The sequence below is a fragment of the Choristoneura fumiferana genome, chromosome 17 (genome assembly GCF_025370935.1).
Source record: "Choristoneura fumiferana chromosome 17, NRCan_CFum_1, whole genome shotgun sequence".
Lineage (NCBI taxonomy): Eukaryota > Metazoa > Arthropoda > Insecta > Lepidoptera > Tortricidae > Choristoneura > Choristoneura fumiferana.
This window is the reverse complement of record NC_133488.1, coordinates 1,942,493-1,968,597: the sequence shown is the minus strand read 5'-3', so window position 1 is coordinate 1,968,597 and position 26,105 is coordinate 1,942,493. Positions and strand designations below refer to the sequence as shown.

The window sequence follows — 26,105 nt, the reverse complement described above, 5'->3', positions numbered from 1 at the left end:
TATAGGAAAACTGGAATACCTCTTATGGGTTATACGGATGCTGACTGGGGCAAATTGTACCAGTGATCGGCGATCTTATACCGGTTACTGTTTCAAACTTGCAGATGGCCGGTGTCATGGGCGTCAAAGAAACAGCCGACAGTGGCGTTGTCGTCAACTGAAGCCGAATATATGGCACTAACAGAAGGAGCAAAAGAGGCTACATATTTGCGTAGATTCATTAGCTCAGGTATGTAGCAATAAATGATCAATATCCTACTATAACTTTATACAGCGATAGTCAGAGTGCACAAAACTTGGCATATAATCCCGTAAACCATGGTAGGACCAAGCACATTGACACGAAATTTCATTTTATTCGGGAAAAGGTGTCAGATAATATTATAAAACTAAAATTCATTAGTTCGAGCAATATGTCTGCTGATGTGCTCACCAAATGTCTGGGTAAAACTGCACATCAAAGATGTATTCAAGGGTTAGGTTTAATTAATTTACCTAGTTGATACCTATATTTTTTTTGAATTTTATGTTTTATAGTCGTTGGTTTTTATCTACTGTTTGGTTGTGATGTTACATTTAAAGTATTCTGTTATGAGCAAGTTTATGTACAGAGAATTTTGATTATGGGCGGGTGTTAAAATAGGTACTCTATTGTTGTACATAGGTACTGGCTATTTTTATAAGCTTTTGTAATCAAATTTCTATTTCCTTATATTTAAACTTGACTGACATAATTGTTTATATTTTACTTCAATACAAATTCCAATCAAAGCATGTCGTTTCTTTAACAATTTACTACAGAAACAAGTGGACAAAGTTAGCTAACCGCAACCAATACTTATACTTCTGCTGCGGTCAATGTCAACTGCGACTACTATGTGGAGATGAAATCACCGCACATCAGTTGTCCAGAACAAACATCGTGAATATTCCAGAAGGTTGCCTAATAAAAATGGATAATGGCACAATTTACACACACAAACAGCAGATAAGTAAAATTAACATAAAAACGAACTACGAAGTCCCTGAGATTGCATCAATTAACAGAGTGATGAACATTACATTCGAAAAACCTCCTGCAACAACAACAAGCGATGAAGAAAACAAGCAATCACTAAGAGATATAAAAGAGAAAATTAAAATCATGAAAGAAAATGAGCCCTTAGCAAACAATATTCGGTTCATGACATCCACCACTACAGTCTGATATACATCATACTGGGTATAATTGGAGTGACAGCAGTAATTTTGGTGTTCCGGCGAGTGTGCCGCCCGTCGCCGGCGCAAGCAGCAGCCGCCCCGGTGGTAGCAGAACCGACCACTCTGGCGATAGAGCTACAATCCGCAGAACATTCTAGAACAAGGAACCGTGAACGTACTGAACCGTGTAGTGCACGTGTACCAAACAACGAGTGTTGCTATACCGAAGGGGTACAACCCCAGTATTAAGAAAAGTTTCCTTTCATAACGAAGTTTAAAATTCATAACAGTTTTTTTAGAGACTCTTAAGCATCATTCGTATTGTCATTGACTATCATTTTCATGCATTTCTATTTTCGTCTATTAAATTACCTACATTCTATCCTTGCCCCCGGCAAGATGTTCAGTGCACATGCACCTTACACGTGCGTGACGTCAAGCGCCCGCGGTTATTCGCGATGCGTTAGACTGCACTTAGTTTTTAGTACATTATTAGAGATCGTCGCGATCGGGTGTATTCGCTAACATTAATTAATCCTTATTTTACATTAACATTTAAGAGTCCATTGTAGAACATTATTATATATTTTTTGAGTGAACATAAACTATTTCATTTAACTGCCAACACCATCGCAAACCCCGCATCCCCTACAATTGTTCTTGAATCATCATTCATTATAAATCTCTACTGTGTAAGTTACACGATTATAAGTCAAGGACGATCCGACTAGTTTGAAATGCTTACGTAGATGAGTGTGTTCACAACGGTGGCGCCTCCTGCATTGCTTTAATGTTTTTTGGTAGTGTTTTTGTTTTTAATGTGACAGACGATTGGTTCTCTTTTTGACGTAGTCTACGCTTGTTCTTTAGGCGTGCTGCACGGCGCGCTGCTGGCAGTCCTGCACCGCGGTGTGCACCGGCGCGCGCCGGACGCGAGCGCGCCGCACGCGCCGCCCGACCACGTGCTCGCGCTGGCCGTGTACCTGCTGGACGTGGGGGCCGAGCTGGCGGCCGAGCGCGCCGCGCGACACAACGTGAGTCACTGCTGCGGCACCACACAGCGCTACGGGCGGGGTCGACCGCGCGTGCGCCGCCGCGCGCCGGACGCGAGCGCGCCGCACGCGCCGCCCGACCACGTGCTCGCGCTGGCCGTGTACCTGCTGGACGTGGGGGCCGAGCTGGCGGCCGAGCGCGCCGCGCGACACAACGTGAGTCACTGCTGCGGCACCACACAGCGCTACGGGCGGGGTCGACCGCGCGTGCGCCGCCGCGCGCCGGACGCGAGCGCGCCGCACGCGCCGCCCGACCACGTGCTCGCGCTGGCCGTGTACCTGCTGGACGTGGGGGCCGAGCTGGCGGCCGAGCGCGCCGCGCGACACAACGTGAGTCACTGCTGCGGCACCACACAGCGCTACGGGCGGGGTCGACCGCGCGTGCGCCGCGCGCGCCGGACGCGAGCGCGCCGCACGCGCCGCCCGACCACGTGCTCGCGCTGGCCGTGTACCTGCTGGACGTGGGGGCCGAGCTGGCGCCGAGCGCGCCGCGCGACACAACGTGAGTCACTGCTGCGGCACCACACAGCGCTACGGGCGGGGTCGACCGCGCGTGCGCCGCCGCGCGCCGGACGCGAGCGCGCCGCACGCGCCGCCCGACCACGTGCTCGCGCTGGCCGTGTACCTGCTACCCGCCCGTTGATGACCACGATCCTCAGTCATGAGGGAATGACTGGAATGGATGTGATATAAATTTATTATTGCTACTATGAATGTTTATTTTTATTTTTTTTTCAAAACTGCGTAATATGTGGGGGTAAGTTTGGTCCCTGGCTAAATGCGAGTGATGTGTTGTGTTGTTTGTGCAGCGCGACGTGTGCGTGGCGAGCGGCGAGGGCGGGTCCCGCGCGCGGTGGTGTCGGGGCGGCCGCTGCTGGGCGCGTTCACCGGCAGCGTGTGCGACGCGGCGCGCACGCTGGTGGCGCGCGTGCCGCCGCCGCGCGCGCGCCCGCCGCAGCCCGGCCCCGTCTACCCGCACCACGCGCCCCAGCACGACGACAGTGAGTACAGACAAGGCGCTATCACGACCTCACCTGCTCTACTCTTGTGGTGTGAATATATCTATTTATATAAAAAGGGAGCCCTGGCTGACTGACTCATCAATGCGCAGACCATTGGACCTAGAAAGCTGTTTTTCTTGTACTCAGGCGTTGTTTTAAGACGTAAACAATCTAAGAAATTACGATAGTAAATGCATGCATTTTACCAGCAGATAATGGTTCATCCAGTTTTTTACACCATCTTTGTTAATCATTTCTCCGCACCTATCCAACAGGCGACACGGAATGGGAGCCATCGGAAGTAGAAGCGACCCGCATGCCGCCAATGAAATCCGCGCTCCTCTCCGCCATGAGCACGGCCTTAGCGGTGCCGCCGCCACGGGAGATGATGCGCAATCTCTCTGACCCCGACGACCAGAATGATGCCGGTGGAGACGCACCCCAAATCAGGGCTTTAGAGGTATGTTTTAGAGCAGTGGTTCCCGACCTTTTTTTGATCAGGGACCACTTTGATTTCTTTGTTGCCTACAGGCAGGGACCACTACGTATAGGAAACATAAAGAGAACCAATCCGAAAATAGACTTTAATCAAAAACCATATGTAACTTGCATTAACAATATTATTCTCATAGAAGACATATAAATTTCATGACGCGCGGCGATATATCGGCCGCGAAATTTTAAAGCGTTCGCGGATCATATTTTGGCTCCTGCGGACCACTGGTTGGGAACCATTGTTTTAGAGGAAAAGAGCCAAAAGCCAAAGTTCCATACACGGTTCCATAAAGTACGACGTCGCCCTTTTTCGCATTTCCTTCTATTATCAATTTTTTTTTTCTTGTTTGATCTTAGCATGAACATGTATTAAGTTACTTATGCGAAATAAAGATTTCTTATTGTCAAAATGGTTAAACGTTATAGTAAAAATTGATGGGACGCGTGCTTTATGGATGGCTCGTATTAGAAGCAAATTAAAAAAAAAAGACGCAAACGTTCGTACATTGTATGTTTTGTGGAAATTAACAAAAAGAGACGGTATAGATTTTATTCTTAAAAACGTTGCTTCTAATTCATTCAGAATGAACATAGCCAGAGTAAAAAGGGGATATTACGCAAAATTCTGCGCAGGGGGTGACACCAGCACAAACCGTAAACAAACCACCATGAAAATGTCAAGTCTCTTTATGGTATGTCGCCATGACGGATCATGACTTATTTAATATCTATTAGTAACAAAATGGCATGATATTTACATCGATAGTAACGATGATTGTCACTTACATATCTACGAATATACAGTCGGAGTAAAAAAAAAGGTTCGTCACTCTAAGATCTATTTTCCTTTGCTCAGTATGAGCGCTAATCTGCTTTACCGATTGAGTAGGTCATACTGCGTCAACCTGTCAACCTGCTAAACATAATCAGGTGACCATAGCAACCCTATCACTACACAACATTATTTGATTGAAACTTTTACGAAGTTGTTTATTAAAAAGGTTTTGTATTGATATGAAACTAGATATATGTTAGAGGTGTATACTATTTTGACCCTTGTTATCATGATAAGTAAGTATAATTTGATATGCACTTGTCTACTTAATACTTTGGTTTCAAAACGTACTAAGAGTATGACTTTGTAAAGGAATCAATTTAATAACTGTCGAAGGTTTTCCGACCCCCACTGTACATATATTGTTTGCATACCGTAATGACGTCATGCACATGACGGGCCAAGTTTTCGTGTCAAAAAAAATATGGCAAGAGCGTGTTTATTTTGGCGTAATATTTTTTGTGGCTTTCCACCTTATTGCGTAATCAGAGCTTGAAATACGGAGCCAGCAATTAAGTCTGCATACTTGCACAGTTGCCTGTCATGAGCACGGCCCTAGTTGTTCCGCCCCCGCGAGAAGTGGCGCGCAACCTTTATGATAGCGACGAGCGGAACGCCGCCGGTGGGGACTCGCCGCGAAGTAGAGCGCTCGAGGTAACGTCGTACTCTTTGGTGGCTAACACGAGGCGGTGGTGTGTAACTAATCTAACAGGACGGTCGGGGCGAACAATAATCATCATCATATCAGCCTTAGGACGTCCACTGTTGGACATAGGCCTCCCCTCCCCAGTTACTTCGGTTGGAAGCGACCTGCGTCCACCGTGAACCCGCGGCTTCAGGTCATCCGTCCATCTCATTAGTGGACGTCCTACGCTGCGCTTGCCGATCCGCAGTCTCTCGAGACATTTTTCGGCCCCAACGGCTATCTGTTCTCCGTGCTGCATGGCCTGCCCATTGCCACTTCCAAGAGCTAACTCGCTTGGCTATGCTATCAGCGGATCCTCGTTCTACGTATCTCCTCATTTCTGATTCGATCCCGTAGAGAATAGCCCTCTCCATAGCTCGCTGAGCCACTCTGAGCTTATTTATAAGGCCTGTAGTTAAGAGTCATCTGTTTTTAGGGTTCCGTACCTCAATAGGAGAAAAACGGAACCCTTATAAGATCAATTTTTGTCCGTCTGTCTGTCTGTCTGTCTCTCAAGACCCTTTTTCTCGCGAACGCGTGGAGGTATCAAGCTGAAATTTATACCAAATACTAAGGTCTACTGTCCCTTGGAGCTGTGTAAAAATCAAACTTCTAAGCCAACGCAATCAAAAGATGCAGCCGTTTATGCTGCAAATTTCCGCAAATTTTCGAAACTCGCAAGGGAATCAAAACCTACAGGGTACTTCCCGTCAACTTAGAATCTTGGAATTTGATATGAAGGTAGCTATTATAATATAACACAACCAACAAGAAAGTCTGAAAATCTTGACTGACCATTATAATCTGACCCCACACTGCGTACATTTTGCTTAAGAGTAGGGCTCTGCATACACTGTAGCATTAAATCACTCGGAAAAAGCGAGAAATATCTTCAAGACACGATTCCCGTTTACTTACATACCTATAAATGTGTACGGAACCCTCGGTGCGCGAGTCCGACTCGCACTTGCCCGGTTTTTTTAGCTAGTCTCTAATAGTGTCCCATGGCTGGACAAGGCCTCTCTTCATGATCTCCACAACTCCTTGTCCAGTGCAATGTCAGGCCAATCCCTTGCAGACGTTTTTTTATAAAAAGTGCACCCTTTCTTTTTTTAAAAATTTTCGAAAATTATGGTTTTTCTACTCAGAATCAAGAGCAAAATCGATTCCGATCGTTTAAAAAAATGTCCCCAGTTTTTCATACAAAATTTAATGTTTTGTCACGCCCATACTGAGGAGTGTATGAAAAAAAAAACGTCGCAAAACTGTCATTTTCTTGGGGACATTTTTTTAACTATCGGAATCTATTGTGCTTTTGATTCTGAGTAGGAAAAACAATATTATTTTCAAAATTTCAAAAAAAAGAAAGGGAACACTTTTTTTTAAAAAGACCCGCATGCGCGTCCATACCGTCCCGCCATCTCCTCTGTCTGCCTCGCCGTCGATGGCCGTCCTCCGGTACCCACCAAGGAGTCATCTGGTTTAAAATAACTAAATAACTGGTATCTTGTAACACGCGCCGCTGCCGTATTGCCGCCATACGCTTATTACCCACTGTTAACTGTTTGGAATGGTAAAAAATAATAATAACAGGGTGTTCGCTTTTTGAACGCTCGCATTGGCAATCTCTTTCTATTCTCATCTTATACCGACAGAGAGAAAGAGTGGTCAAAGCGATTCTGATTGCGTTAGACTAAATGGCCTCTGTTCTGCACCTAGTTGTTTAATATACGCTCATAAATGTCTAATCTATGGTATCATCCAGTATTCAATCTAAACACATGGCTTGCTCGCTATAGAGAAATCACTGAAACGCTAAACATTTTTTTTGTGCTTTTAAAATATGGATACGGCTTTTGCCCACGAAGTCTGCCAACAGTTCGTTTATCGCTGTCCCGCGGGAGTTATGCAATTTTCCAGGGTCTGAAACTATCGCCATACCAAATTTCATCTAAATAGGTACGGCTATTTAAGTGTGTAGAGGCCTAGAGGTAACAGACATACATTTATAATACTAGTAAAAGTGAATTTAGGCTATAACAAGCAGTTACGAATGTCAAAAAACTCTACCGCCGTTTCGAAAAAACCTTTGAGAAGAATCCGGCAAGAAACTCAACAAAGTATTTGTATTATTTAAACTGATTTACAATGTTATTTAATGATAATGAAATGACTGACGTCACAAGTATTAAAAACTACATTTTTAACACAGTAGATTTGCTATTTGAGGTATAGTAAAAGATAGCAAAGATTCTCAGTATGCGAATCCGACCCTCATTTGTTCGGCTTCTTTTGTAACTGCTTAAAACTTTAACCCCCTTATTCATAAAACTTAACAAGCCTATCTAACAAATACAAATGTCGAAGTGACAGATAAGGACAAACGAATTTTAGCGGCATTTTAACTAAAATAGGTTTGATTGTCGTTTATGAATAAGGGGGTAATTGTACGTGCGTTACATGTAATGCACTGTCAAACTAGCTCTGTCAAGTCTACGTGACGTCAGAAATCTCTCTCTCTCTCTCTCTCTCTCTCTCTCTCTCTCTCTCTCTCTTTTTCTCTCTTTTTCTCTCTCTCTACGCAACCGATACCGTTCTGATGCGTCACGACAAAACACGAAAGATAAATGTATAAGTAAATGCGGCTTTACTATGCGTGGTGTTTTCACAGAGTGGCCGGTCGGAGATGGAGCTGGAAAGCCAGGCGCTGGCGCTGCCGATGCCGCGCGGCGAGGACGCGGAGATGCCCGACAGCCTCACGCTCGCGCTCGCCATCGACAGCTCGCCGCCCACCTCGCTGCCGACGGACTACGGTCAGTGCACACAGCTTGTTAAACGCGAGGCCGGCCGGACAAGCTGCTCGTGCCAACCCACTGTGTGGCTCTTTGAGTTGTCAGATGCAAAGGGTCCGGAAGCCGCGTTGTCACGCTGATGCTCGCGATCACATTCGCCAGCTCTTTTTACCCTCATCCTACACCATGTGACAGAAAAGAGCGGTGGAAACGATCGTGATTCCAAGTGCGTTAGACAAGGCGTCAGAGTACTGTTGGATAGCAATCAGCTTCTTTTTTTTTTCAGTTATTCTGAACCGTAAATTTTCTAAAGCACTTCATTTAATTTCCAAACAAACAAGTACAATATAAACAAATTTTGCTAACTTTATATTTTGTTGGCTTTACAATACATTGTCATCCAACCTTATAATATGTATAGCAAATTTGAATTAAATCCGAGCACTGAAAGTGCATCTTATTTGTTTTGCAAGGTTCGCAAACATACAAGCATTGCAGGTTGAATAAAAGATCTTAAAAAACCGGCCAAGAGCGTGTCGGACACGCCCAAAATAGGGTTCCGTAGCCATTACGGAAAAATTAAGTAATATTTTTCTAAGGATTTCGTATTTTATACGGAATCTTCCAAGTTTAGGTATATTTTATACCTTAGGCTGCTATTTACTCATAAACTACTAATAATTCTCAAGCAAACTTAGCCGTTATAGTTTTCCTTGAAAGTTTGATATACTTACTACCATCCTGATTTCAAACCACTGAATCGAAAAATCGTTTTAGCAACCCCCTAATGGTTTTAAAAAACCCATCCCACGATATCCCACACTATAGGGTTGGATGAGAAAAAAAAATCACCCCCACTTTTTTTTTAATTTTTAGTTCTGTTTTGTCGGCATAGTTTACTTATATATCCGTGCAAAATTACAGCTTTCTAGCATTGATAGTCTCTGAGCAAAGCCGCGGACAGACAGACAGACATGGCGAAACTATAAGGGTTCCGTTTTTGCCATTCCCCAGGGTTCCGGAACCCTGAAAAGAATGGCACGAAAACGAAATTATCTCGACCTGGTCTCGTGCTACGACATTTTATGATATCATGAAATCTTTAATTTCATTCACATTTTGAGGAAACAACAGATGAGGGCTAAAGCAATGACTCTGCAATGCTTGTGTCTCTAATGTTCTTACTGATATATTTGCTGCAGACGTGAGCTCGCCGGAGTGGAGCGTGAGTCTGCGGGACCCCTCGCCTCTGAGCGCCGCCGATCCGCAACCGTCCAACACGCAGGTACGAGACTACAACTAACTTCATTAATGAATAAACTGGGTCGATTTTATAAATGTATGTAAACACTTAATTGAACATTAAAATAAAAAATCGAAATACAGATCCACAGAGAGAAGTACAAAAGGCGAGGTTATCCCTGAAAAGGGATCTGTTCCAGCTAACCTAGTTATGAGAAGACAATTTATTAAGATTTTCATAGTAATAAGTGTGACAAGGAGGGGGAGGGGTCATTGAATGATCAAAACTAGTGTGACGTAATTTATTAATGGCCCTTTACTTACTCCTAAAGTATTGTAAGGTAGGGTACTGCCACATTCACTTTAAGTCAGAAACTTTTCTACAGATCTTATTCCTAACTTCCTCTCGCAAAATATACCACGCTGAATACCATTATATTTACCTAGTTCTCACTAATAGCAATGCGTCTCAGGTCCAGCTGCACCAAGCGGCCGACGACTCCATACCCGTCAACGAGTCCATCATCTCGCTACTGCTGAAGCTCCACTCCCAACTCTCCGGGAGGCTGGATTCCTTCTCGCTGGACGAACCTGAGCCGCAGTCTGACGAGCCCATAGGTGAGTTGATAGCGTCGGCTGAGAATTGGAGAGTGCTTCGTCTTCCGAATTCCTGGCACGTTTAGTACTTGTGTTCAAAACTTAGTATAAAGATTAAGGACTGCTGAGGAGTATAGCTTAGCAGATTCGTTTGTAACAGTCCTACGGTCTGTGGGGGGCGGGGACGTAAGACATAACATAATTTAGTAGTAGTACAGTGTGCATTAATTGTCGTCATCTCCCCCGCTTCTCGCGCAGACCGTGGGAGTGTCACAATAAATTCGCCATCAGAAATGCCCAAAAACGTTTTTACCTAAATAATGGCACTTAGGGCTGTTGAGAGAGGCTGCATTTAAACTGCAAAATTGCTGTGTGGACATCCAAACGCACGTCCAAACGAGAACATTTTCGTGAAAATTTGATAACCGGATCTAAATTGCGAATGGAACTGCACCAGAACTGAGCCATAACTTTTGGTTATGCAGGCGACGGCCCCCACTTCATCGGGCAAGTGCTGCGCAAGCTGGCGCGGCTGGACGCGCGCTGCGCCGCCGCCATCGACCACGTGCGGCACTCGCTGTGGCCGCACCAGCGGGAGCGGCAGGCGGAACAACGGACCAGGTAAAAAAAAATGTCTCAGAACCATCGCGCTACAAAACTTGATTTCAAATAAAAAACAACTCATTCAAATCGGTCCACCCGTTTAAGAGCTATAGTGCCACAGACAGATACACAGAGACACATAATGGTCAAACTTATAACACCTCTCTTTTTGCGTCGGGGGAAAAAAGAGTCGGATCCGAATCTCTTATCGGCTCCTTTCAAATATTATCGACTCTGAGTAGTTACTTATTTCGACTAACGTATGAGGTCCTTGGCTAGCTGGCGCGGGTGCAGGTCACATCCGTCGCACGCGACGCGCGCTGTTAGTGCTGCTCATACTATTTTTTAATAGACGTCCACCCGCTCCGTGCAATCTGACCAGGTCCTTAGATAGAGCGCCCGAGATCGGCGATTCAGCTCCCACTTCACTTTCGTTCTATCACATTGGATCGGATCAGATATGCTCAGCGGTACAGCACATAAAAAATTACCTATTACTGCATATATTTGTGGGCTAGATTTTTTGCTGCTCAGTATAGTTCGGTCGGGTTCAGTCGCGCATCGAGTCTTGATTGACTCAGATTAAAAAGAGTCATTATGACGAATCGGTACTTCAGACTCAATACCGATCGGTTCAGATGGAGTCGGACCGGATGGAACATAGCGGCGCTACCAGTAATGTTGGGTGCACTCGTCGCGTCATTATTATTTATTGGTTTGAGTGATATGTACCGTGTTACAGAGAGAGGCGCGAGAAGGAGGAGCGTTCCCGGCGCGCGCGCGAGCGCCAGCAGCAGCTGATGAAGGAGTTCCAGCGGCGGCAGCAGCAGTTCCTGCACTGCATGCAGCGGCTGTCGCCCGAGCCCATGGAGCTGGACGCGCCCGCGCCCGCGCCCGCGCCCGCCCCCGCCGACTACGACTGCGTCATCTGCAACACCAGCTCCGTCAGCACGCCGCACCACCCCATCGGCCGCGTCGTGCTGCTGCAGGTGACCCAAGGACGGCCATACATCGAATAATATCAATTGGGCGCCACTCTGCCTAATATTGCTGCAAGCCGCAACGCTGCAGAGCACTGCCGGGTTGCTTACTTTCACCACCCCACCACCCAACACAATATCTTGCAATTTATCCGAAGATACATCTCGATACATATAGAAGACATCGAGCTTATGTCCATCATTGCAGTCTAAATTTCTTTAATTCAACCGCTTCACGCACCATTCTGGAGTAGGAATGACGTTCAGTGGAGATGATTTAGGGATTGTGAAGCTCGATACAGTTGTTTACCACAATGATTTACGCGTGCGAAGCCGTGAGTACAAGCTCGCAGATGATAAAAAAAGAAACAAGTACATAATTCATGTTTATAAAAGTTATAAGTCAGTAGTGGACTAAATGGTATTGGTGGTCATCTTTTCCTTTTCTTACCTTATCCATTTTTTTTCCAGTCAACATCAGTCCTGGGCCACCGACGGCGAGCGGGCAGCGGCACGGCCTCTCTCGCTCTCTCCGAACGGGACAGAGCGAGACTGGCGGAACAGAGAGAGACAACCGCCGCCTCACACTACTATAGACTACATGATGACTTGCAACAGAATTTTGACCAGGTAATTTGACAGGGTTAAAAATTTTGTTGTTTACATTTTTGCAAGTAATAAGGAATTTGTTAACAATAATAATAGGTACTGAGGTGATTTTTCAACCATAATTACGGTTGAATTAAATACCAAGCAGATTTTTTATCTTGTGCTGGTGATTTAATGGTATTGCTTCTGATAATACACTGTTAAAATGAATTCAGTCGAAATATTTTCTGTGGCTAATTGGGGAAGTTTGGCTAAACACCCCTATTAGGGCTGCTTGCACAGTCCAGGGTTAAAAAGTTCGTTAATTGGGATGTCCCAATTTTTGACAACGTATAATAAATCGAAAACCGTTTGGAGAAATAGGCTTTGTGAAGCGTTTTCAGTAATCCGATTCCAAATATATGATTGACCTTCATTTGACCCCTGCAGTGTCGCGTCTCAAAGCATAAAAGCAGGTCTACACTCTAAAAACAAATTGACAGTTTGAAACGTTGCTGTCCTGCTTATAATAGCAAAGAGTGACAAAGATAGAACTGTAATCGCATGATGCGCACCCGGCTTTAAACAGTTGTGATTTATCGTAAAGTCCGAAATGTATACGAGTATTATCCAATGTATTTTCACAAATTAAATTATTAAATTACGACGTTACAAGTAAATATTAAAGAATTTTAATATCAGATTTTAATAAAAATTATCTATTTACTATCACACCATTAAACAAAGAGAAATAAATAAAACTATTTGTCATGGTTCATTTGGGACCCTAAACCGTGCTTGTATTATTGTCACATTGTAATACCACGGATTATGTTATGTACGACCTGAATTTTTCTAGGCAATGGAACGTGGCTGTCTCACTGTGACGTCATCCAGCGTATTTCGTAAAAAAATAAATAATAAATTAAATACTCATCCAAATTCAAAATCGATGAAAATGGTATCTTAAAATATCCTATTCTTTCCAAGAATAAAATAAATACTATAGGTTATTTTTTTTGTTGCATCCCAATTGTAGTGTATTCACCCCACTTTGGTTTGTTTTTATCAGAGGTTAAGATTGGTTTTTAGAGTTTTTTCAACTCCAAATTTTGTTACTTTTACGGTCATCCCGTAAAATCCATATCGAAAATACAAACTGAAACATAGATGCACAGAAAAACCAGAAAAAGAGAACAGCGGTGGGAATCGAACCCAGGTCCTCAGCATTCCGTGCTGCGTGCTATACCTCTACATCACCACTGGACAGGAGTACAGATACAAATTTCTCCTATGCACCACATATCTCAGCTTGTTTGCTTTCTTATTTATTCACAAGCAGCGACATCTATGTTGTAGCCCTCATCGAGAAACTTTCAACACTCCATTGGAACTAACCGCTCACATGGACAAGAGATGTCGCTATTAGTAGTCGGTTTTTGGAGTTACTAGAGGTGGTGTTGAATGCAATACGTATCGATTTTTCTTGATTAATTAAAAGTTGATCAATTAAAATCGCCTCGTGAGAACCGCAGCCGCGCGAGTCAGTGGAGACTTTAAGATGGTGTCTAATGACCTTGTCGTTATTTTAGGAGTCATGGCTGTTAAGCGTGAGCGTGGGGCTGGAGGGGGGCGTGCACGTGGCGTCGTGCGGCCACCACCTGCACCTGCGCTGTCTGCACGCGTACCTGCGCTCGCTGGCGGCGCCCGCGCGGCCGCACAACCTGCACGTGGCCGGCGGGGAGTTCCTGTGCCCCGTGTGCAGGTACACTGTAGTGCGGGGGGGGGGGGGGGGTCACGTGGCGTCGGCAGGCCACCACCTGCACCTGCGCTGTCTGCACGCGTACCTGCGCTCGCTGGCGGCGCCCGCGCGGCCGCACAACCTGCACGTGGCCGGCGGGGAGTTCCTGTGCCCCGTGTGCAGGTACACTGTAGTACGGGAGGGGGGGGCACGTGGCGTCGGCAGGCCACCACCTGCACCTGCGCTGTCTGCACGCGTACCTGCGCTCGCTGGCGGCGCCCGCGCGGCCGCACAACCTGCACGTGGCCGGCGGGGAGTTCCTGTGCCCCGTGTGCAGGTACACTGTAGTACGGGAGGGGGGGGGCACGTGGCGTCGGCAGGCCACCACCTGCACCTGCGCTGTCTGCACGCGTACCTGCGCTCGCTGGCGGCGCCCGCGCGGCCGCACAACCTGCACGTGGCCGGCGGGGAGTTCCTGTGCCCCGTGTGCAGGTACACTGTAGTACGGGAGGGGGGGGGCACGTGGCGTCGGCAGGCCACCACCTGCACCTGCGCTGTCTGCACGCGTACCTGCGCTCGCTGGCGGCGCCCGCGCGGCCGCACAACCTGCACGTGGCCGGCGGGGAGTTCCTGTGCCCCGTGTGCAGGTACACTGTAGTACGGGAGGGGGGGGGGGGGGGGCACGTGGCGTCGGCAGGCCACCACCTGCACCTGCGCTGTCTGCACGCGTACCTGCGCTCGCTGGCGGCGCCCGCGCGCCGCACAACCTGCACGTGGCCGGCGGGAGTTCCTGTGCCCCGTGTGCAGGTACACTGTAGTACGGGAGGGGGGGGGCACGTGGCGTCGGCAGGCCACCACCTGCACCTGCGCTGTCTGCACGCGTACCTGCGCTCGCTGGCGGCGCCCGCGCGGCCGCACAACCTGCACGTGGCCGGCGGGGAGTTCCTGTGCCCCGTGTGCAGGTACACTGTAGTACGGGAGGGGGGGGGGGGGGGGCACGTGGCGTCGGCAGGCCACCACCTGCACCTGCGCTGTCTGCACGCGTACCTGCGCTCGCTGGCGGCGCCCGCGCGGCCGCACAACCTGCACGTGGCCGGCGGGGAGTTCCTGTGCCCCGTGTGCAGGTACACTGTAGTACGGGAGGGGGGGCACGTGGCGTCGGCAGGCCACCACCTGCACCTGCGCTGTCTGCACGCGTACCTGCGCTCGCTGGCGGCGCCCGCGCGGCCGCACAACCTGCACGTGGCCGGCGGGGAGTTCCTGTGCCCCGTGTGCAGGTACACTGTAGTACGGGAGGGGGGGGCACGTGGCGTCGGCAGGCCACCACCTGCACCTGCGCTGTCTGCACGCGTACCTGCGCTCGCTGGCGGCGCCCGCGCGGCCGCACAACCTGCACGTGGCCGGCGGGAGTTCCTGTGCCCGTGTGCAGGTACACTGTAGTACGGGAGGGGGGGGCACGTGGCGTCGGCAGGCCACCCCCTGCACCTGCGCTGTCTGCACGCGTACCTGCGCTCGCTGGCGGCGCCCGCGCGGCCGCACAACCTGCACGTGGCCGGCGGGGAGTTCCTGTGCCCCGTGTGCAGGTACACTGTAGTACGGGAGGGGGGGGGGGGCACGTGGCGTCGGCAGGCCACCACCTGCATCTGCGCTGTCTGCACGCGTACCTTCGATTTAGAATATAAGACATTCTGACATGCATGTACCTACTGGCGTGTTTACTTTAAGAAATACAATAATTGTAAACAAAATATACATTTGAAATGAACATGGAAGTGTCCTGTGTCCGCAGACAACTGGCCAACAGCGTGCTGCCGCTGCCGCCGCGCGCGAGCGTGCCGCCCGCCGGCGCCGCCGACCCGCACGAGGCCGTCGCCGACATGTTGCGACGCTCGCACCCGCCGCTTGTCAGTATATACTCTTTATTAACTTGATATTATATAAGACAGAAAAATAAAACGAATCACTTCAATATTAAAAATGGAGTTTCTATGGTCGTTGTGTCACACGAAGGAATCTTTCTGTGTCAACTTAAAATGTCCTTCTCTTCCTGTTCCACCAAAAAAATGCTTACTTGGGAAACAAATAGCTCAGCTTCGTACAGTATTATTTATGTATGAAAGCGCGCCCCTCTATTGCAAGTACGGTATTTGACGAATGTTTATTAGTAATAGTATTATTTCGTTTCCAGAGTCCAAGCGCCCTCTCGGACGCGATGAACAAAGCGATGGAGGACATGACAGAGACGGCGAGCAGCAAGCTGCGGCAGCGGTACGGGTCGTCGCCGGGCGCCATCTTCACGTTCGTGACGTCACTCGTGCGCACCAACCTGGAGTGCGAGCTGGTGCAGCGCGGCGGCTCGCTGCTCACCCAGGAGCCGCCCGCCGCCCCGCAGGAGCCCCGCCCGCGGTACAAGCCGCGCAACGACTGTATAGGTGCGTACATACAAGTTATTTCATGACGGTGTTCTAGAATCTTTTCTGGAATTCGTCTTCAACTGTTACATGCTCGTTCTGGCGTTCATTCAATCCAACATTTTGGTTTTCTGTCATTGACGGATATTATTGAAAATATTTAATATCCATCAGTCTGAATCATCAGTTTGTCTGTTTGAGAGAGTAATGCGGTAATTCTGCGGTGAGTGCTTTACTTCAGCTGACGTCTGCTCGTGTACTCTCCATCATATACATAAGAAAACAGAATGAGTGTTATAATCAATGTCTACAGGATATTCGTTCCATTTTTGCACGATCAACTTGTCATATAACTAAAAACGTGTATTACTCGTTCCAGTGCCCCTGATGGTGGTGGCGGGCGCGCACGCGCACGTGCTGAGCGCGGCGGGCGCGCTGGGCGTGGCCGACACGTGGCTGCAGCTGTGCCCCCCGCGCGGAGTGCGGTTCCCCCGCGCCGCCCGTGCCCGCGCCCCCCGCGCCCGTCGCGCGCCCCGTGCCGCTGCTGCTGAGGGACCCGCTGGCGCTGCTGCTGCACCTGCTGCTGCTGGCGCCCGCGCAGCCGCCCCACCTGCAGCCGCGTGAGTGACACAGACCAAGTGTACACACAGCCCCCCCCCCCCCCCACCCCCACAGTGTACACACAGCCCGTCCCCCACGATGTAGGTACACACAGCGCTCCTCCACAGTGTACACACATGCCCGCCCACAATGGACACAGCGCCCACTCGCGTTTTTAGAATTAGGTAAACTTTGTACGAGACTCATTCTACCGCGGTTAAAAAGTGGCAGCTTAAGCTCATGCTACTGCTGGCCAAATTTGTGTGTCGTCTACCTGTACAAGATGGAGGGAGAAATGCAGGAATATAGATCTGAAGTCATTTTTACTTAATGAATTTCGTTAGACAAGCGGGGAATGCGGTAATTATTTACGCCATCTAGCATCAGATCGTTCCCAATCGTAAAAGCACATCGCATCCAAAAGCTAACCGTCGCGTTCTCCTTCCAGAACACTTTGCGTGCATAGTGCACGCGCTGTACGCGCTCAGCTACTACCAGATCGTGTGCCAGCTGATAGCGGGGCTGAGCGGCGCCGCGCGGGCCGCCCTCGCAGCGCCCGGCCCCGGCCCCGGCCCCGACCACACGGGGCTCCGCCAGGCGGCCAGGCTGCTCATGGGGGCTCTGGCCGGCTCGGACCTCTTCGAAGACGAACCCGGAGCGAGCGAGGAGCTCGATGTTGATGACATGGAGAGACAGGTAACTGGGAATACATGTTGCTTGAAGTCCCAAGTTCGATAACCGGACGGGGCAGATATTTATTAATATTTGTTCTCGAGTCTGGGGTGTTTAATATGCAATTAATTATGTATTAAGTCACTTAACGAAGTTTTAGGGGCTGTTTCACCATCCATTAATTAGTGTTAACTGGCGGTTAGGTGTGATGCCGTTTCTATTTGTTTTGTTCGAATAGACGGAGACGGCATCACATTTAACCGTCGGTTAACGCTAATCAATGGATGGTGAAACAGCCCGTTAGCACCTACAGTTGATTTTTCATTTTAGTTGTCATTTAAAGTTTTTGAAGGCAGGCAGTCTGGTTTGTTTGGATGAAAACTACCGTGGGACACAGACATTTTTTTTATTTGTTTGTTTATTTCTTAAATTCAGAATCCACATATTAACAGTCCAGGTATTGTTGTCATGTTTCCAGGTAATCCGTGACTCCTTCAAGGTTAGCCCGAACAGAAAGTTAACTACGAGCCACGGCTTACCTCGAAACAATTCGGGAATACTCAACTCTTACCTATATACCTATATAAAATTTAATAATAATGTTACTTCTCGTCAGGTGCAAGAGCTGCTGCTGCCGTACTTGCGCGTGTGCGCTTTGCTCCGTCACCACGTGTACGGCGCGGCGCTTCCGGAGGTGACGGCCCCGACTGACGAGTTCGCCGCGCTCGCCGGCTTCCTGGAGCTGGGCGGGGCGGGGGCGGGGGCGGGCGGGGCCGGGGGCGGGGCGGGGGCGCCGGCGCGCTGCTGCCGCCGCACGCGCCGCACCTGGCGCTCGCCGCCGCCCGCCGGCTGAGCCAGGCCGCGCGCGGCTCCAGACTCGCGGTACGAACAAACTACTAGTACAACTAAGTGACGGACGGACGGACAGATCACCAAGTGTTCCGTTTTTAAAATGTGGAACTCTAAAAACATTTTCAAATAATAAACGGTACTATACTTGTTTTTTTTTTTAGGGTAATGAAATAGGGTTGAAAATCGACTATTTCCTATTGTTATTCTGTCCCGTCAGCGAGGGGACAAAAGTAGTACAGTTTAATAGAAGAAATGCTGTGTCACATTATACTAACATGTTTATTAAATTACCAATTTTATTAGAAAACTATGACAAAAATGAGTGTTTGTCAAATTTTAATTCAGGAGAACGTAACTATAGCAACGAGTGACAAGTAAAAGTTGATCAACCCAAATAACTAAAAGTTCAACATTCAGGACCCATTTAAGATCTTGACTAACTCTGACTAATATTTATGAAAATATGGGCCCCAACCGTTCACCTTTAAGTTACTTAACAGGGTTCTAGACCACTATACTCGAGTTCAAAAATAGGCGAACTGGATTGAAAACTGAAAATGTTACCAGACATAACAAAAAAATAGGCATAGGAATATGTCGATACAAATTTGTCGATATAACATTGCGTAGACGCGGAATGAAAATGTTTGTCACAAATAATGACGTAAGGAAAATTTCACAATAACGGAAATAGTTCTATGCAAGCCGATGGCAGTTAATTTCGAATGACATATATGTATGAAATGTCAATAAATCAAAATGGCGGATGGCGTCCTTAACGATGTTCAAAATTTTTTCGAAATGTTATAAATAAAAGATTTCTTTAATTATTATTCAAATTCAAAAATATCAATTTCGCATTAAGTTTTTTTCTAACTTTGATATTAAGTTTTTTTTTTTAATATCGATATTATAGGACTGGTGTAACTGTGGCAACATTTGTGTGTAATGAACTCTCAAGTTGGTTCGCCTAATTCTGGGCTCCCCCCCCCCCCAGGTGCGGCGCATCCTGCTGAGCCTGCACGTGCCGTGGGAGCTGCCGGCGCTGCTGCGTCTGCCGCGCGACTACGACCGTCTGTTCTCGTACTACCACGAGCGCGTGTGCCTGCAGTGCGGCGCCGTGCCCAAGGAGGCCTCCGTGTGCCTGCTGTGCGGCACCCTCGTGTGCCTCAAGCAGGCCTGCTGCCGCTCGCACCAGCAGGCCGAGGCCGTGCAGGTAATACAATATACAATATACAATATACACGCGCGCACAAGCAAGGACTATACGCTCATATTCTTCACTCGCTCACTTGTCATTAGTTGTCATCCAATCACTCTTAAAATAACTGAGTGGATATGGAATGCGCTAGGACTCAGCTAAACGAGTGTAAACTTTAAAGCTTGAAACGCACATAGGGGTGGCGGGGCGGTGCGGCGCGGCGCTGAGGCGGCACCGGTTGTAATATTCGAGCTAAGACGAAAGAGGGCACACAGAATACCACGCGGGAAATAAGCGTGGCGCGGTGTTCTGTGTGCCCTCTTTCACGCTAGCTCGAATATTACAACCGGTACCGCCTTCGCGCCGCGCCGCACCGCTCCGCCTCCGGCGTCCAGTGTGTTTCTAGCTTACCTTGTGGATCGTGGAAAATCAATATCCTAATATAAGTTGCTTTGAGTTGCCTAGTGTTTTGTTTGTTCTCACACGGCGTTTGAAAGATCCACTTAACGGTTTTATTGCATTGTGGTTGTATTTATCAAAGGAGAACCAACAGCTTATACAACAATATGATAAATTAAAGCGAGTATCTGAAACCGAATACACAAAACAAAAGTTTAGCTTGTTGAGTCCTTTCTCACTTCACATCCCCTCACCCAGCGTCTACTCACTTTTAAATCCCTAACTTCTCACTCGCTCACGCAATTTTACTATAAAATCATTAAATTTGCTTAATTTCGTTCAGCACGCGAATGACTGCGGCGGCGGCACGGGCATATTCCTCGTGGTGACGTCCACCTATATCATCGTGATACGCGGCCGGCGCGCCTGCCTCTGGGGCTCCCTCTATTTGGACGACTACGACGAGGAAGATCGGGATCTCAAGTAAGTAATGGGTTCAGCTCAAGTGAAGGCATACCTACTGCTTGCATGTGACCTCAGATCATGGAGCGCGGTGAACAGCGAAGGCATATGTGTGCGTGGGCCGGTGTTGCCATGTGACACTTTGATACCGTTACGACATACGTTAGTAAACGTTTACAAGGACGTGTCACGTTCTCACGTAAGCCGTGCGAAAGTATTACATAGACGGCTTTTACCGATAATCTAGTGTGGATGAAGCTCGTGAAAATAGAGTTTACTTATTAAGTGTGTTGGACGAATAGCACTACGCAATTTGGAGTGATATTAGTCGAAGTTTGTTTTCCGCTTAAGTTATTACTTGTATGTATAGTTGCAATGCGTGTCACTGTGTATTGGTGTAAACTTCGTGGTTCGCAGCGCCCTATCTTTACTTTTTATTTGATCTGAGCATGTTGTCGTCTAAGTATCGATTCGATGAACTGTAAAGGTATATTTAAGTCGACTGCCCGAAGGAGGGTTTTGTTTTCCGAGCGTATGTATGTATGTGTGTGTATTAAACTGCTTGTCGGTTTTCAGCATATGAGGTATAATCTGTCGAAGTGAAATAGGGTGTATATAATATTTCAAAATCGCGTCCACGAATATTTTTGATTGTAACAATATGGGTATCAAATGAAAGCTTTAAAATACTTTTAAGGTGTCATTTTCACAGGGACATCAAAAAATTATGGAATAAAAAAGGAAAAAACAAACCTAGCAGTCTAGAACTTTGTTAAGTAACTTAAACTTCAACAATCCCAATACTGAGAATTTTTAAGCTGGTCACAATTTTGAATTGGCCCTAGGCAGTTCATAGTTTGTGCTGCAACAGCGCGTCATCAGCCATAGGGTGTATAGGGTGTATGGGGGTGGCCTGTGGCCCGGGGCGTGTCCGATGGCGATGGTGATGATGGTGTTTGTGTGTCAGGCGCGGCAAGCCGCTGTACCTGTCCGGGGACCGCGCGGAGCTGCTGCAGGCGCAGTGGCTGGCGCACCGCTTCGACCACACCAAGCGCACCTGGGTGTGGCACCGCGACTCGCTCTAACCGCGCGGTGAGTGCCCCTGGCCTGGCCTGGCCTGGCCTGAGACCCTCTCCGCAACACCGTAACAAACTGCAGCATTAACCCTTTTCCAGGCCCCGCTAATAATTAACCTATAAACGAATAGCATTTTTAACGACTTCAATTGATTTGGAACCATATTGTAAATGTAGCAAGGTCAAATATTTGTGTACATTTATGTGGTTGCTATATGTACTATACTTCGTTTTTTTTAGCATTAGAAAGAATGTAATCGATCTTGATGTGTCTTTTTATTAAAAAGAACTTTTGAAAAATAAGTCACAGCAAATGTGTAACAATTAGCAAGGACATTATGTTAATTTAATTTTTTTTGGTATCATAAGTAATAATTCCTGTTTGTTTAAAAACGTTTTTCAATAAAAAGACTCGTCAATATTGTTTACCCTTTTAGAAATATAGGCCTGGAAAAGATTTAACAAATTACGTGCTGATAAACTTGTCCCAACCTTAAAAAAGCTGTTTCCGTTTACACTATTATCGTTTTCTGAGGTTATTTGAGTGAAATGATGATTTGCAGTCATCTTGCATTTAATTTCATCATTTGCAGTCGACTATACTACCGATATTTGTTGATTATCGGAACCGAAAAAAATGCTTAATATTTGTAATAATGCATGGTAGCAAATTCATTTATTTTTTATTTTTGAAAAGCTAACCTTAGCGGTTTCGATTTACCACACGACAGTAAAAAATATTTTTAACCCTTTTTTTTACAGGTTGGGGCTCTATTCATTCAGATGCGATGCAGAATCAGGGAGTGAGATCTCAATTTATACAGACGACGAATTCATCAACACGTTATCGAAACCATGCTTCATCCATTCGAAAGGCAAAATTATAGTTTTCTATACTTTTAGAACAATAGAGCAATGTTATAATATAGATTACGATTATGATTATGAATTCTATAAAGTATCTAAAGTGACACCAATATTCAAATTTTCGTACAATAAGCCTTGTTATGAAACTTATTTATATACAGTGTACTTACTGTAGTTTTGTGGCCCATTTTAGGCAATTAAATTATGGCAAAAATCTGTAGACGTTTACTAACTCTATGGCCAGCTAATGCCGCTTTAAATTGAGTAATGCTAAAATAATGAGTAACAATGTTTGTTAGGACGCAAAATGTTCTTTATTTTTCTAGAACTTAACAAAAATTATAGGCTGTAAATATAATTATATATTTGATTTTGTCGAATTAACTCTGTCACTGGTCATAAAGAGTGTATGTTATTTCGCTTGTGATTTTTTATCATTGTTATTTTCTTTCGTTTTAATCTTTTTTTTTTATCATCCCGCCATTCGATTAAAAATCGTGGAAAAATTTCGCGGGCTCCTCTGGTTCAGATAGAACTGACAAAACTACTTAAAAAGGAAACAATGGAATCAAGGACTGTTTTTTGTTTTATAAGGGCTTTCTTCACTAATATTTAGACGAATGTGTTTTTTGGATTTTTTTTCACGTTTTGTCAGTTATTATAGGACATAAGGCTACAAATAATTATGAATTGTAGTAAACAATATTACTTAATAATAATTGTAAAATTTACATGGTCTGAAGAATGGAAAAACCAAATAATGCATTTGTCCAAATGGCAGTCTGTGTGTTATTTAGTGAACCTTTATTTCTACCTTTGTAAATATTTGCGTCGATTGGCGAGGCCGCCGGGTGTCGTTAGGGCTGTGAATATGTAAATTGGTCGTTGACGCGGTTGCCGATGGAACTTAGATTTTAAAATATTAAATTATTACTATATTCTTTTGAACTAGGTACGCTTCACCGGACAGTTTTAGTTAGAGATTGCTATAGCGTCATTATATTTATTCAAATATTGGATCGGATCCATCCATTGGTGTGTTCGTGGTTTATTGAAATGGTAACAGGGCAGAATTCGCACCGTTAAATATGTGTCCAACACAAAATGAAAATAACTTTTTAACTGTGGCGTCTGTAGAGCCTTAGTTAGTGACAGCGCTAAGTAGATCGCGAGATGAAATGCTCGTCAATTTCGTGCGTGGAATTGTTAAAAGTCCCGTTTTCTTCGAATCGTTTATACACATTCAACCCGCGTTCTTATTACTGCCGTCCGGTTTATACTGTCCGGTGTAGTGAACGAGTTGTTTATAAAATGCCAGTGAATGTACTCTTGTAAAGTACTCGTTTACGCGTCTCATTTTATCATGTTGGTGTTACAATTAAGTTTGTATTTACCAGTACGACATGTCGCACTTTTAAAGTTAACATATGTATTTCGCTTAAAATTTAAATTAAAAATTACATTTTAATTTTTAAGCCTGCGACATTAATAAATTCTGTACCGGTTAATTCTCTGTAACCAACGCTTGTGGGTCCCTATTTGTCTATATTGTAGTCATTCTAGAAGCGTTTTATGAAATATCAATGTGAATCTTTTTTTTTTTAACTATTAAGCAATCGTTTTGAGAATTAACCGCTTCGTATATTTGTTAGTGTTACAGTCATTGAGCAGGGGTACACATTATATTATTGTGTTGTATTTGTTATTGTATACAGTACTTTAGGATCTGATTATTTTTCATGTGCAATGCGGAGTCTCCGGTTTAGCGTTTATTCATCATCATTGCCTGGTGCAGGCGATAATAAAAGAACAAATCTTCCAAAATAACTGATCATTTTTGTGTTTGCAACGGGCACGATGTGTTCTGAAACCAAACCATTATAATGCAATTTATTATGGTGTCAAAATCGTGTTAAGTTATTGTTACTAAATTTTGTATTTGCGGTTGAGATGTTAATTTAGAAATTTAATTAATGTATTCTTTGTAATCAACGAATTGCTGATACTATCGAGTTTTGAATTAGATTTTAGTGAAGCTAGCAATATTGAACTGACCTATAATTCTGCCTAAGCCAACTGTTATACGGATAATAGATTTTAGACCGTGCCTGTAGTGCTAATGCATGTTTTTCATTGTTTGGATCACGTTTTTCGACCGCCAGAGTACTAGCTAGCACCATTCGACAATTAAATATTTGTTAACTCTTGTACGTATATTGTTCTTGTATATATCCAATAATTAAAGTTGTTGATATTTCAATGAATTCTTTCATTTATCTTCTAAGTAGGTTTTACCCGCGGTTCCGCTTGCGTGGACCAGTCTGATAGTTGAACTGAAAATGTGCAATTAGGCTTAAAACTGAAGGTAAAAAGTTGATTGGTAAAAATATAAAACACGGTTTTGTTAAAAGTTTATATTATATTGTACATCAACTATGATTTGTTTAGAGGTAGAACATCCTACGCTTAAATTAAACGGCTATCGTGGTTACAAGGTCAAAGTATATTGATCAACGCCGGGTACGATCATAGGCGGAGTAAGTTAGCAACACAAAATATACACGAAATTAGTCAATAAATCTGTTACAATCTAGAATCCTTACTTAGTACGAGTAGTCTTTGACGAATCGATAAAAGATTAAATAAGTTTACTCGGAAAGTAGGACCGTACTTTCAATCCATTATATAAAATAATAAAAAAAATCATCACCGAAGCACATTGTTTCTCCAAAAATAAAAGATTTATCACAGAAAATAATTAATACTATCAAACAATAGATGGCAACTTCAATACATGCACCAAACAGAATACGTCTCAATGCCAAAAATATTACAATTAAATCTAGCTCCGTAAAAATAAAATATATAAAATAAATATAATGTTCTCTTAAAACTCGGTGAAAAAATAAATTTTATGCAATTAAACATCTCATATTTAAAAATAATTGATAATAAGGAATGTAATTTCAAAGTTAAAAACCAATACATTTCAGAGCAACATTTATACTTAAAATAAACAGTGTCCGCTAATCAATATTAGGTCTTAATTTATTCAAAACAGTCAATGCCTTATTATATGATACACTGGTGTTCCAATTTTATTTTGTGATGATAAAAATAATTATTTAAAGTTTATGCCTAAAATAAAAACGTTTAAAAATGTACAGCGCGCGACAGTTCAGAACTATAAGGCTCAGTTCACATCGAAACGAGAAGCGGCACAATTCCTGAAAAATGAAATGTGGCGCGTCGTGTCTCGGCACGAACTGACCTAAATGCTAGCGCAAAATGATCTGGGATCAACTTTACGACATCATTTACTAATGAAAAATATTGTAGGTATTCAAACATACATTTTAAAATATACAGAACTTCGTCACCCGTCACGGACTGGAAATATCGATCGCCAGCAAAGGACAGTTCTATAATCTTTTTAAGATTAGAAGTGAAACTAGATAGATAAATAATTCGACAAAAACGTACAAATGTTACAACAGTGGTACTCAACATGAGAGAAAATTAGTGCTGTGGGCTTTGCTTAAAAATCAAAGCGCACTTAGTCCAACCGCTGCAACGATAACGATGCAAAACTATCAAAAAAAAACTGTACTTTAGCTTCGCTATCTATTTCTATTACACGAGTCGCAGTTTTATTTGTATCCGTCAATTAACACTGAGACGCGAAGCCGCACGCGTCATGAACACTTGCTTGATTTCGGCGTTATTTTGCGGAGCTCGATTTCAATAAATGTAC

At 45.3% G+C, this 26,105-nt stretch overlaps 2 protein-coding genes across 2 annotated transcripts; both read left to right on the top strand.

Annotated features, from left to right (window-relative positions):
- Positions 1-413: 413 nt before the first annotated feature.
- LOC141437134 (uncharacterized) lies at positions 414-3,412 on the top strand. The gene is made up of 4 exons (XM_074100396.1): positions 414-444; positions 2,071-2,582; positions 3,062-3,253; positions 3,401-3,412. Exons 1-4 carry the CDS (start codon positions 414-416, stop codon positions 3,410-3,412), a joined length of 747 nt encoding a protein of 248 aa, XP_073956497.1.
- On the top strand, positions 3,108-24,611 carry LOC141437133 (E3 ubiquitin-protein ligase Ubr3-like). Its single transcript, XM_074100395.1, is given in 21 exon segments — positions 3,108-3,253; positions 3,529-3,713; positions 5,118-5,237; positions 7,940-8,081; positions 9,263-9,345; positions 9,776-9,920; positions 10,385-10,520; positions 11,245-11,491; positions 11,954-12,112; positions 13,663-13,835; positions 15,601-15,715; positions 16,000-16,243; positions 16,602-16,842; positions 17,271-17,435; positions 17,437-17,518; positions 18,111-18,251; positions 18,284-18,376; positions 19,344-19,562; positions 20,290-20,429; positions 21,376-21,500; positions 22,247-24,611. Coding segments are annotated over 19 exon segments (2,907 nt in total). The 5' UTR covers positions 3,108-3,253; positions 3,529-3,569; the 3' UTR covers positions 21,494-21,500; positions 22,247-24,611.
- The last annotated feature ends 1,494 nt before the right edge of the window (positions 24,612-26,105 follow it).